The sequence below is a fragment of the Chlamydotis macqueenii genome, chromosome 3, assembly GCF_036417535.1.
Source record: "Chlamydotis macqueenii isolate bChlMac1 chromosome 3, bChlMac1.mat, whole genome shotgun sequence".
NCBI lineage: Eukaryota > Metazoa > Chordata > Aves > Otidiformes > Otididae > Chlamydotis > Chlamydotis macqueenii.
Genome location: NC_141558.1, coordinates 75,238,495 through 75,250,950, shown reverse-complemented (window position 1 = coordinate 75,250,950; position 12,456 = coordinate 75,238,495). Strand labels below are relative to the sequence as shown.

At 34.7% G+C, this 12,456-nt stretch overlaps 1 protein-coding gene across 1 annotated transcript in view; it reads left to right on the top strand.

Moving 5' to 3' along the window:
• The window catches only part of SPATA17 (spermatogenesis associated 17), an 86,908-nt gene that overhangs the window by 43,843 nt on the left and 30,609 nt on the right, over nt 1-12,456 (top strand). Inside the window, exon 7 of the mRNA XM_086745218.1 lies at nt 9,816-10,016. Within this exon, the coding sequence (XP_086601344.1) occupies nt 9,816-10,016 (201 nt within the window). The remainder of the gene's footprint in view (nt 1-9,815; nt 10,017-12,456) is intronic.

The following is a 12,456-nucleotide window of genomic DNA, read 5'->3' as shown; positions in this document are numbered from 1 at the left end:
ACAGTCCACATCACAAAATGATTATACATAATTTGTTACTATTGGCAGTGTCTGTTCAGGAAAGGCCAAGGACTGAGCTAGCACAAAGAATAAATTAGCTCTTACCTTTTACATTTTATTTCCTCCCTCTTTACTGTTGTAATTTTATTATCCTGTCTCTAAAACATTCAGGGGATGAAATTACCATTCATTATAAGTACTAATACTTCCTGGCGATGAACTAAAATGGTTAATTTTTTTTTAATGTGGGTGCCCCAATCACTGAACATCCCCACCTATCCATGGGTGTTTAATATCCACTCATCACTTCTCTTCCAAGAAGTCAGATATTTCTGAGTACTTCCCAAAGCTTGTACCATAAAAAATCCCATTTAAATTAAAGAGGAGAGAGTGAGCTTTCCTAGCTCTCAAGCAGGCTTGCAACTCCATTTAAATAGCATTAGTATATAAAGCACTTCTTGCTAGTGTTCTTTTTTTTTATAAAATATTTTTTCCAAAGAATTCTCAATTTGCATTAAATCCTTCTTATAGTACTTGTGACAGGTGCGTTTGATCAGCAAGCCTTCTTTGTATATTCACTTCCATGCTGGAAGCCAGATGTATCAGTCTATTCACAGGTATTCACTATAGGAAAGTCATTCCACTCTTGTGCCTCATGGAGCACTATACACACAATCTCAGTTCACTTGAAAGGAATCTTGGTTAATGTTGCTTAATGTTTCTGTCAAAAAGAAGGACAAAGTAAAGTAAATTGAAAGCAGCCAGTAGCTGAGCTGTTTGTGATTCTGAAAGACATTGTACCCGAACAAAGATAAATGTTTGTGTCTAGAAGGTTAGTTCCACTACATCTGAATTCCAAAAATGACCTTTAAGTGATTTGCACACACAATCAAAAGTCTTCAGTTCTCTTAGAATGTAAGTCCAACTCTTGCCCTTTGGGATGTAATGTAAAAAGAAGGCGAGTGCTGGAAGCTAACATATACCTCCAGATACTCTGATGCACACTTTGCCAATGCCATTCAGTGACAAAGTTTACAACTTCTGTAGGTTTTCCAGTTTTGCTCATATCATTTTCAGTCAGCCTTTCTTTTTCTAGAAGAAGGAGTTGTTGTCTTCCTTGAGAGAAAGAGTACAATCAAAGCCAAAACTAAGATGTCAAGTGTGGTGATCTTCATGCCCAGGAAAGGGTAACTCCATAGGTTAGGGAGCAATGGAAGAGGATGGGGAAATGGTATCTGCTGACACCATAACCTACCTCCTATAAGAAATAGATGGCTATGTACCATTCCAGATGTATTTCTCCCAAGCGTCAGTGAAAAGTACTTCCTTCCCATGCATTTTTCTCGTAAGTCTCATTCTAGCACAAGTGCTAAATGCTTCCAACAGAAATCAATAATTTCTCCCTTTGCCACACTTCCCAAAAACAAGATATTCACATTCTCTTCTAAGATAGTGAGTGAATGAATTTAAAAATAGAACAAATGTAATAATTTTAAGCATGTTCTGTGACAGTATTGCAAACTCTATTTTTCCTAAAGGCTGATTATTATAAAATAATTTCAGTTTCTTTGATAACCACGTAACTATGCAAATAAATGAGAAAGAGTTTACACTGAAAAATTATCTGTCATTAGAAAGAGCTTAACAGACAACAGAATGTAAAGTTTGAGTCCTGTTTTGTGATTGATTCTATGCAAGCTCAGTTGTTTAAAGGCATGCCGATGCATACATGGCAATATTTCTCTGAGCTTCTGCCAAATAGCTTGTTACTAAGCATGTCACTCATACTAAGTGTATGTTAGTATAGCGTAGTGGCATCTCTGTATCTACTGTATGACAGCATTTAGCATCTCTGCATCTAGCATTAGTCATTTAAAAATCCACTAGCTAGAAGGTCTCTGTACTTAAACTGTCTTTTCAACATCTGAATTGCATAATCTCTGTTTGTGTGCTTTTTTTTCTAAACAACAAACTTTTTGCTCAGCTCCTGTGGGTAGGATTAATGGCAGAGTTTAAAGGACAAGCTGTGTGATCTATCAAAAGTGTACATGCTGAGATCTTAGAAAAACACGACCACACTTTGTGTATAACTGTCAGCGGGGGTGGCAGAAGGGTTGGATTGCTGCAGAGTCAGAAAACTGGTAAGAGTGAGCTGAATGTAGGCTTTCTGTATGATGTGGTACACACATTTAAGAAAGAATCTATATTGCAAGGAAATTACAATGTAGTGCAAGTATCAGCTAAATAGATCCCACACAGAGCCACATTCACACACACTTGCACAGAGTGGAGCTCCACTAACATTCCTGAAATTGTTACTGGGATAAATTTGGTTGATGTGTAGTAGTCCATCTATACAAGTTTGATGTGATGTACAGTCTTGTTCAGGTAATTTTTGAAACTATTATATCAGAAAAAGTACATGCTAGATAAGAGATAAGTGCATAAGAAGAGAGGGGTTAGGAATGGCATGGAAGAAGTCATGAAGACAAAATGCCGTACATTGCTCAACAGCAAACCTTGTTGTTGATTAAGAAGTGGCACTGATGCTATCCTTGCTTTAATGAGACTTCAAGATGAGTGATGTACACACCAATTCTTTTTGTTTTTCAGCTCTTTGCAAGTGAATAGTATAATGGTAAAGTTCTTTCATTACCTTGCACAGTTTATTCAATATTCAATGCTTTTGTTTAGTAACTAATATATACTGTTAATTTGGGAATTGTGCCTGTCCTGCAACAGACATGATGAAAACTGTATGTCTTCCCCATCTATTATTTTCTTTGCCTTTATTTTGCATGTTTTCTTTGCTTCCAGTTTTTCTATTTCAACAATCTTTTAATAAAATCTTCATATTTTCACTTTTCTTACTACATCAGTCTTTTCCACTTATTTCTGACTACCTTTACTAATCTGACTAACATGGCTCTGTTCTCTCTTCTTTATTCTTTCCTGGATACAATACTGTGACCATTAATTAAACCTTCACCTCATTGTTTATTGGTCTCATTGAAGGTTGCTTTGTTAAACATACTGCCACTTTTTGAGTTTTTAGTCATTGTCTAATCCTATAGGTTTACTACAGCAAATTGTTTAATAAATCTGTCAGAATATATGTCTGTGAGGGAAGATTCACATGTAAGCACAGTGCAACAGACGTAAGGAACAATGGAAATCAATGAAATGTTACTGTGTTTAGCTGCATATATGTATCTTTGGAGAAGTGAATGAATTCTGTATTTTGTAATTATTTCATTAACAAAGGAAATTTCTGTATGATTTCCATCTCTATCTGTTAAGGAGAGCTTCTCCTGTCTTCTGATGTATTGTTGTAGGCAACTCCTAGTGTTACAAATTCAAAGGCACTAAATGGTATAATTACAAGGACTTTTCTCAATCCAATGAGAAAAGGAGTGAATTTCAAGTTAATATTTTCTTACAAAGCTAATCTTTTCCATTCTGACAATGACAGTAGGTGAAATTTTAATTTTAAAGATGTTAAAAATATCACACGTTTAAATTCGTGTTTTCAGGCTCTGAAAGCTTCCCACAAGTATAAATAATTTAAGCCTCAAAATAACCTCAAAATAATGTCTGTGTTTTCACGTGCACTTATTCAGATATGGAATAATAAAATCACCTTCAGAGATTATTCTTCAGACTAAGCTCTTTAATTTTCATTTATACAGAGTGGTTGTAGAAGCAGGTTGATTTTCAGAGATTTCTAGAATTTGTGCATGATCCCACACTCATTCCAGCACTTCTTAAAGAAAAAGTGGTAACAGTAATGGAATTTCCTGTTCCTATTTTAAAAATAAAATCATTAAGGAAGTTAAAATAAATTTTTCTCCTTGTTTTAAAATCAGTTAGAAGTCATATAAGAAGTCCGTAAGAGAAGCTTGAATGCTTTGTCTCTGTTTTGCGTCTTCATCATAAGAGTGTTGTTTCCCATGCCATCACTCACTCATTCAAGTTATTATCCCTGATCTAGTCAAGTCATCAAAAGCCTATGTAAGAATTAAATTTGACAGAGTAAGCCTCAGTCACAGACAGAATCAATGAAAGGTGCATACATTTTGGGGATGCCTCTGCATTTGCTGGACTGCTGTGTTTTGGCTGTTGTACCACAATGATCCATGCATTAAACAAAGAGTTTGTTTCTCTTTTGTCTTGTTGCCTAAATACCCAAGCAGTTGGTACCTGTTTGGACAGTCAATTACAGATTTGTTTCCTGCAATTGAACTCAGTGCCTGTGCAGATTTAGAGGTTGATTTTATGATCTGTGGCCAGGATACTGGACTTGAATGTTTCCTTAACATCTCATTGTATAGTCCATAAAATTGCAGCCTGGTTTACTTATAAATGTGCATTTAAAACGTGATTGCTCTATTATTTTGATATCAAGCAAACATTTCACAAATGAAAAGGACTGAAGCAAGCTTTAAAATCTGAAGGCAGAATAACAATAATTAATGCTTCTATTACTCTGTTTAAACAGAGTATACATTAAGCAGAAGACAGGTAATTAATCCCACTTGAAAGAATGTATGCTACTCATCACTCATTTATGAATTCTTCAGTCTCTGCATAAAAGCAGCATCTCAAACAATGCTAAAATACCTTAGGTACAGTAGCAGGCTAGATCTTCCAGTTCTTGCTGAGAAGAAATTCCTGAGAGTATGTTTTTATAGGGATTACAGTATCAGGCCTAAGGAGTAGCATTAGCTCAGTGAGAACTGAACCTACATTTATAAAGCTGGGTGACATTTGTCCTATTGTCAGCGATGGTAAGGAAATTTTATGTCAGATTGGAGTGTTGAACCACACCATGGTATTTTTTCAATATCTGAATAAAGTTTGCACTTTATTTCTTAATTTTTAATATAAAAATGTGTTCATATTAGTAAAAAGTAACAGATTATTCCTAGTAGAATGCATTCTAATGTGCCTTAAGTATTTTGATGTTTCAAATTTAAGTCCATGGACGTAGTTTTATTGTATTTGTTGCTAGAACAGTACTTATAGAATTTGTGTAGATGTCCCTTTTCCCAGTAAATTTGATATTAAAGATATCCATTTATTTTTACTACATATGGAATATTCTGACAGCCTGTAATAAACCAGTTATTTAGAAGTTCCTTTTATTTTACAGACATGGTTGCAGCATCATACAAACACATTTCTTCCTTGTGAATCATTAATGTACGGTATTTCTTTTTCCTCCTAGAGAAACTATATCTGGGGATTAACAAGATTGTTCACTGGAATTCATGTGGAAGCATAACTGCAGTAGCTGAGAAATGATCATGTTTCCTTTTAGTTCTCAGCAAGAGTAATTGAATGTTGAATATCTTACTAAACGCTGGACTGTGACAGTGTGTTAACACTCCGACTATCTCCTAACAGCAGGGCAATTATTTGCTGAGTGGGATTTTTATAAATCCCCTGGCAGTAGTATGTCCTGATAATTATGATGAAGTGCATTGGTCAGTGTTGATTCAGCAATCCCATCTCTAGCAAATATTTCATTCACAGCTCTCCTTCATGCTTTTACTTTTATGGCTTTTAAAGATCTCTTACTTCTCCTCTCAGCTTGCTTAGTTTTTTTTTTTTTTTACAAATTACAATGGAGGAAAAAGGATTTTCAAGTTAAGTCCCTATTTTGTTGAAATAGTTTCCTTCTTCTTTAACTCCTTATTAAAAGACCAAACTGAGAAAGTAGGACTTTATTTAGGTTCTTGTTGTGACAATCACTTGCAAAGGCTTCCTCCCTCAAAGCTATTTTTTTCAAGATTAAATTGCTTCAAAGACTGTTAAAAGAAACATTTATATTCACAATATATGTTGATTTTTTCAGATTTTCACAGTTAATATGGAAAAGTAACTAAAACAGATCATACCTTTAATATAGTTTAGTTAAATTACAGTAAAAAAATATTTTAAAGATATTTATCTTCAGCTTAACTTAATCAATTTTTAATTTTGCATGTATGTATTTATTTGCAGTGCAGTAGCTACACTGTATCTATTAGGGCATATTTTGTTTGGAATTTTATCTGTAGACATTAAAAGCTCAGTCAAGAAGTAGGAAAGAAGTATAAGAATTCATTCATGCATAAATAAAAATTGCAGTGTCTAAAGCTGTTCACGTTTTATTACACCACTTGGGATTACGGATCTTTTCTGAGGAATTATGCAGCATAATCAACACAGCCTTGTCCTTCTCCTTCTACCTGCACCTTTTTCTTTCCTTTCTTGCTTCCTTCTTTCTATTTCTTTGGCTACTCCCTTCCTTCGTAGTTTAGCTTTCAAGGCAAGCTGCTTAATAATTTCTTTGTTGTATTCTGGGAAAAAAGTTAAGTCTTTCTCTTCGTATAGAGATGACAAACAGGAAAAGACAAAAATGGATATTCCAAAGCATAGACTAAATATAGGATTTGAGATGAAAGCAATACAGAATATTAAGAAAAACCCAATAAATATTTTCTTTATTAACGTTCATTAAAATAATATTTCTTTTCTTATTATTTTTCTTTCTTTACATGCCACCATTAATTATAAAGGTAAGAAAATGATGGGGAGGAAACTAAATGATAGAGTGTTAGAAATGCAAAATGATTCAAAATATTAATGTAATGCTAAGGATGACTGGGTAACAAATGGTACATTTGCCAGTATGCTTGACCTGACACAATTAATATTCCAGGTCATGCTTGGGTTTCCATGATGGAAGCTCTGAGGCAGGGAATTCTAGGGGAAAAATATATCTATTGTATAACTCATTTCTCTTCTTTTTTTATTTTCCCTGACGAGTCAGAACCATAGTCTTAAAAAAAAAAAAATCTGTGCTTTCACACCTCATTTGCCATATTCACCACTGGGCCACCATTCACCAGAAGGGCCTGATGCAAGGAGGTTAGCAAGAAGCTATTAGCAGAGTCCCCTCCTGAGATTTCTTTGGTCTTATTGAGGTGGAAGTTAGCATGACAGTACTGCAAATAACTCAGTTGTAGGGTTTTTAACGGTTAGCACAGATTTCCCCATAGTGTTTGTCACTTTAGAAAATTGTTCCTGGAAATGAAGTCCCAGAAAGCTGGCTTTGACAGAGGCCCTTCTTAGTTGTGAAGAACACGAGTACAGAAAAATGTGTCATTCCCCTTGCAGAGAAGAGGTACTTTCTGTAACCTGTCATAATGCTTTGGAGGGTAGCATATTTTCTTATGGTCTAAAGGTGGGGAAAATGTTGGAATTGAAGTATGAGCTAATATCTCAAGACAGATACTTTCCTACCATTGAAAAAGCAGCAATAACGACAATGGCTTTGTGGTTGAGAGAATATTGTATTAAAGTAGGGAAAAGATGAAGTAGCAGAAAAGAAAGGCTGTATGGCAGTCTTACTTGGGTCACCAGAACTGTTGTGCCAAATCTGGGTCCATTTACCGGGTATGCAGAAATGAATTAACACGCTGAGTAGAGGTCTTGTTTTATTTCATATTTCCTCAAAGATGGGTGCTAGGTGGTGTTCCACAAATTTTCATAATTTATATGGAAGACCTTGGCATTTTATATTTGAGAGAACTTGTGCAACAAGTATATAGTGTAAATGCATTCAAAAATTGTGGAACAGTGCAATAAAGCCCGAGTCAACATATGGAATGTATATTATGTAGCATGCACTCACAGTATTCAGATGGAAAAATGTACTGGGCTGATAAGAAAATTGCAATAGGACAATGTAAGAACTGCTACAAAAATAGTAACAGTATTAGGAGAATCTGTAACTTTATGAGATGTTTGTGTGAGTAAGAGCCAGACTTGAACCAAATTTTTAAGATACAGCTGGATTTTACAGGTCATACAGATGGACCTGCAATTTCACATTCGCTCCAGTGGTTCTGCGTGCCTGCTGTTTGAAGCATGGATCCCTGCCATTTCAGTTTGGCATACTGAAGAGCTGAAGGAACGACCAGTAGTTATTTGGCATACATATGTTTCTACCACTTATCTCTATTCATATCCTCTTTCCCATTTAGACTGATAGTATAGTGGAACAGTTTATAGGGTTTGCACTAAGAGGGGAACATAAAAGAAGAGGGCCAAAATAAACTGGCATTAGGGCCAGATCCATTAAAGAGTTGAAGAATATAGCCCATAAAACATTGCATTGTCAAACAATATTTTGAATAAGCTACTATCTCTGAATATTTTTGTACATTAAACAGTAAGTTTTATATGGGCCTTATTTAACTGTTTTGACACAAGAAATTGGATCTACCCAGTAGGATATGTTAATGAAAAATGCATTAGAGCTAATTGGAGAGTGTTCAATCCTCTCAGCCCCGAGAGATTAATACTTTATGAGGAGGCTGATGCTCTACTTAGTTTTCTCATGGATCCCCAGTATTGTTCCAAAAGAGAAATGCAAGATTTTAAATATTTACTACTTTCCTTACCTTTCCTTGCATCACAAAACTTATTTGTTTTCCTAGTGTTTTTATTCAATACTTCTTAGCAAATTAAAATTATGATAAAAGCAAAGGAGAATCTATTTAACTCAGCAAACCTACTTTAAAAGTTTTAAGAATACTTTGAGTACACTGTTGTAGAAAATATAATTATCCTTAAAGTAACTCAGTATCTTCAAATTAAATTTTGCCAGGTGTATTTTAAGCATATATCATGTGTTTTATAGGAGATTTAGTGGCGTTGTGCAATGTAATATAGGAATTTTCATGTGGAACAGTTCATAATTAATTCAGTAAACTCACATATGTCTATTTGAGAATTGTTTATATACAGCTGATAAAATCCCTACATTTATAGCAATGATTTTGGAACAGTCTGTCACATAATTTTGACTTGCCAGATATTCACAGATTGTTAATGATGTAGATTACTAGTTCAGAATTTGAAATGTATGCTTTATATTAGTAATTGTTATATTAGATCACACTAGTGATGCAATTAATGATATATCCTGAAAAAATTAAATGTCAAATTCAGTGAAGAATTAATCTTTCAGTTTAATTCAAAAAATTTTATTCTAAATTTTTGTTTTTCACAAGTTTTTTACTATTGAAACTGAATATATTTGAATAGTTAGAGGAATTTAATGTGAGCATTTTGTTGGAAAAAAGCAATTGCTGGGTTTTGGTAGTCCATAAATTTTCTTGTATTTCCCCTTAACCAATCACTCAGTTTTACTTTTAAAAATGCTACAGTTGCCACTGTCTTAGTCCACATTGTGAGTCAGATAGCACAGAGTTCAAAGGAACAAGAGTTATGTTCCCTTATATAAGCCTTTATTTCACTCTTTAAGTATGTGTTTGGAAATAGTAGGTAATATATTTTTTGTTCCTATTGTGTATACGGATTTAAATTAAACTTTAAATTTCAAAACGACTACAATAGTTTGCCTTTAAAACTAGATGAAATTTTGTACACTTTTAATTATTTTTTAAGGGAAAACTGGCATATTTTGACTACTGCTGTGGAAGGTGGAAGATTAAATGTGACTGAAAGAAAACACGGATTTGACATACAAGAAGCTCTTCCTTCCATAAAATGAAAGTTACCCCACTTTGAAGGGCTGAAACCCAGATTATATGTTACATTATTTTTTTAAACCCTTGTGTAACTGTAATGCAATGCCCAGAGATGCATTTAAACTCTAGATCTATCCCATGTCAATAGTCAGAAACTTTATGTAAAACTTTTTATTATATAGGGATTTTTAATTTGTTTGATTTATAGAATAAATGCAAGAATGAGTTTTAAGTTAGTTGAAGTAAAAGATAACCCCATCTTCTGCTCAGATTGCAGGCATCTACAATTCACCGTTCAGAAAATCCCCAGACCCAATGGAACTGCTGCTACGGAAGTCAAAGCCATTGAGCCACACACGGCAGGAAAAGAGTTCCTTTGTGTCTGAGCTCTATGGCTGGCCAACTTGTAGAAGGCCTCCGACGTTCTCCACAGCACAGCCTCTGCCACCTATTGTCAGACAGAAACCTCAGGTAACATTTTTCAGTGTCTCTAAGGCAGCGTTTGTTCATATATTTTATAATAGATTACTATAAAATATCTCCAGTTGATTCATTGAGTCAAAAAATCCCTTTTGTGGATTTGGTTTTATATCTAGATCTAGTGCTTGCATTCATGATGTAAAGTCTTTGAAACAGATTTAGCATAAAGAAAAAGAAAACTAAGTGGCATGTAAAAACAGCTAAATAGAATTATTTAGATTTTGCTTTTGTTCTTTGGGGGAAAAAAAGTAATTTCAGATATTTCTGGTATAATTGAATATCAATATTATGGTTAATAACAGGTAGAATTCTTAATTTCCAATTTTAAATAAATAAAACAATAGGAAAAATGTAAAGTAGTAGGACAAATTATCCAGTTGTGATAACTTTTTCCTCTTTTGCATTTGTTTTCCCTATGAAGGCCAAGAGATATCCTCTCAGTATAGAATAGTTCCTGCTCTTTTGTGTCCACTAGCTGTGTGTCAGCTTTAATTACAAAAATGTCTACATTTTGTTCTGTATCACAGCCAAGTTGCCCACCTTCCATTCTTAACTGTCATGGTCTCAATTTTAATTTCAGTTAATGTCAACATAAGTTGCAGATAGCTTTTTTTTTTTCTCTTCTGTAAGGTAATGGAGATCTCTGAGATAATGCATCAGAGTGAACATCACAATAGGGTAAAACAGCTTTTGCACCTTATTATCAAAACCTGCTGGGAATATGCCCAATGTACACAGCAAATAGACTTTTAAGACCTTTATGTTCCTCACTTGATGACAGTACAATGACATGTAGCTTTTGCCAGTAAATGCTTGATACAGGTACTTTAGGGATATAAGTATTCTGCCTTTTCCTCTGTTCTGAATGATTTTTCAGTTTGCCCAATATACTGAACATTCTACTTACTTCAAACATACACTTTCAGTTGTGGTTTGACTTTGAATGGCCAAAATGTCTTCAGAAACTCAGAGATCTACACTGCTTATAATAGTAAGGGCAATTCTCCTCCTTGACTTATGTTCTCCCTACCATGACTGCTTGAGCTTCTTCATTGAATGAACGCCTTGACTCACATTAGAATTGAGACAAAGTGTGAGCCAAAAAACAGTTTGGGTGATCAGGGAGTTTGGAGTTGAGATAAATATGGCATTATAGCTTTATCTTCTGGGACCAAAGGGACTATGATGGTCCTTCAGTGGGTTGTGACTGAATGCACTGTCTCTCGGGATAGAGGGGAAGATGTTGCCTAGTAGACAGGGTATAGGAGTTGTGCTTTTAAATAAAGAGGGAACTCAGAGGTTTTCCATTGTTAAGTTGCTCTTGCATAACTGCTTTACTGTATACAAAGCATCTTACAAGATTCTTTTTGGACTTCTAATATCTTATAGACCTTTCTAAGTTCAGATGCACACACACACACTGCACACAGTGCACAGATAGCCTTTTGGAACAAACCAGAAGAGTTCTGTTTGTTTTCTGCACCTCAAAGAGAGAATTTACTATATAATACTTTAATCCTTTCAGCACCCTGGGATGTACACTGTGGGGTAAATTTTCAAAGCACGGCATATGGATTTAGCTACGCGACTCTTATTGATGTTAATGGGAGTCACACGGCTAAATCCCTGCACAACACTTTGACAATTTAGGGTTGTGTGTCTAAGGAAAGGACACTGGTTTGAGCTGATGAAACAGCTGGAAATGAAAACCCATGAGAACACATCATCCTGAAAGTTCTCTGGTGTGACAATAAGGAATTTAATTAGTAGATATACTTACGTTCTAGTTCTCTGTGCTTACACTTTTTGGCACCAAGGTTCTTTTTCTGATGTCTACCAGACCGACTGTAAGTCACTTGTTACTTCATTGTTCTTTCAGGTATTTAAAATTTGTATTACCCTTAGGGTTGGATATTTTATATGAGAATGTCAATTATATATGTTTAAAAGAACAGAAATTAGCTATCTAACAGCTTTCCCTTAGCAAAATGGAAATTTAGCATTTTGTAGGTAAGCTCTGTGTATGTAAGGTAGTGTATTTAAACGAAAAGTTTTAATGATGGTTGTATATCAGTTAGATCTATCATTTTTATTACTTGAGTTAACTAGAATTACAGTTTGATGGAAACACAGATAATGCCAAAATTAGTCATCTGTTCATTAAAAGGCATTAATAACAGAAAGCACGTCGCCATTTTTAGGAGATTTTTTGCATGCAGTTAGCTGTTCTGGAATGGGGGCAGTGAAGAACGTGTTATTTCATTCATGAGATCATAATTTTTATCAGGAGTTTCTGATTTTATGGTAAAGTATTAAGAATGCCGATCTGCTAACCGTTATTTGGCAGACCAGTCGGTAGCCAGAAGATTTATGCTGCTCAGTACAAATTCCAAACGTAGAGCATAGAGCTGTGTGAATTGCCTTTATGGTG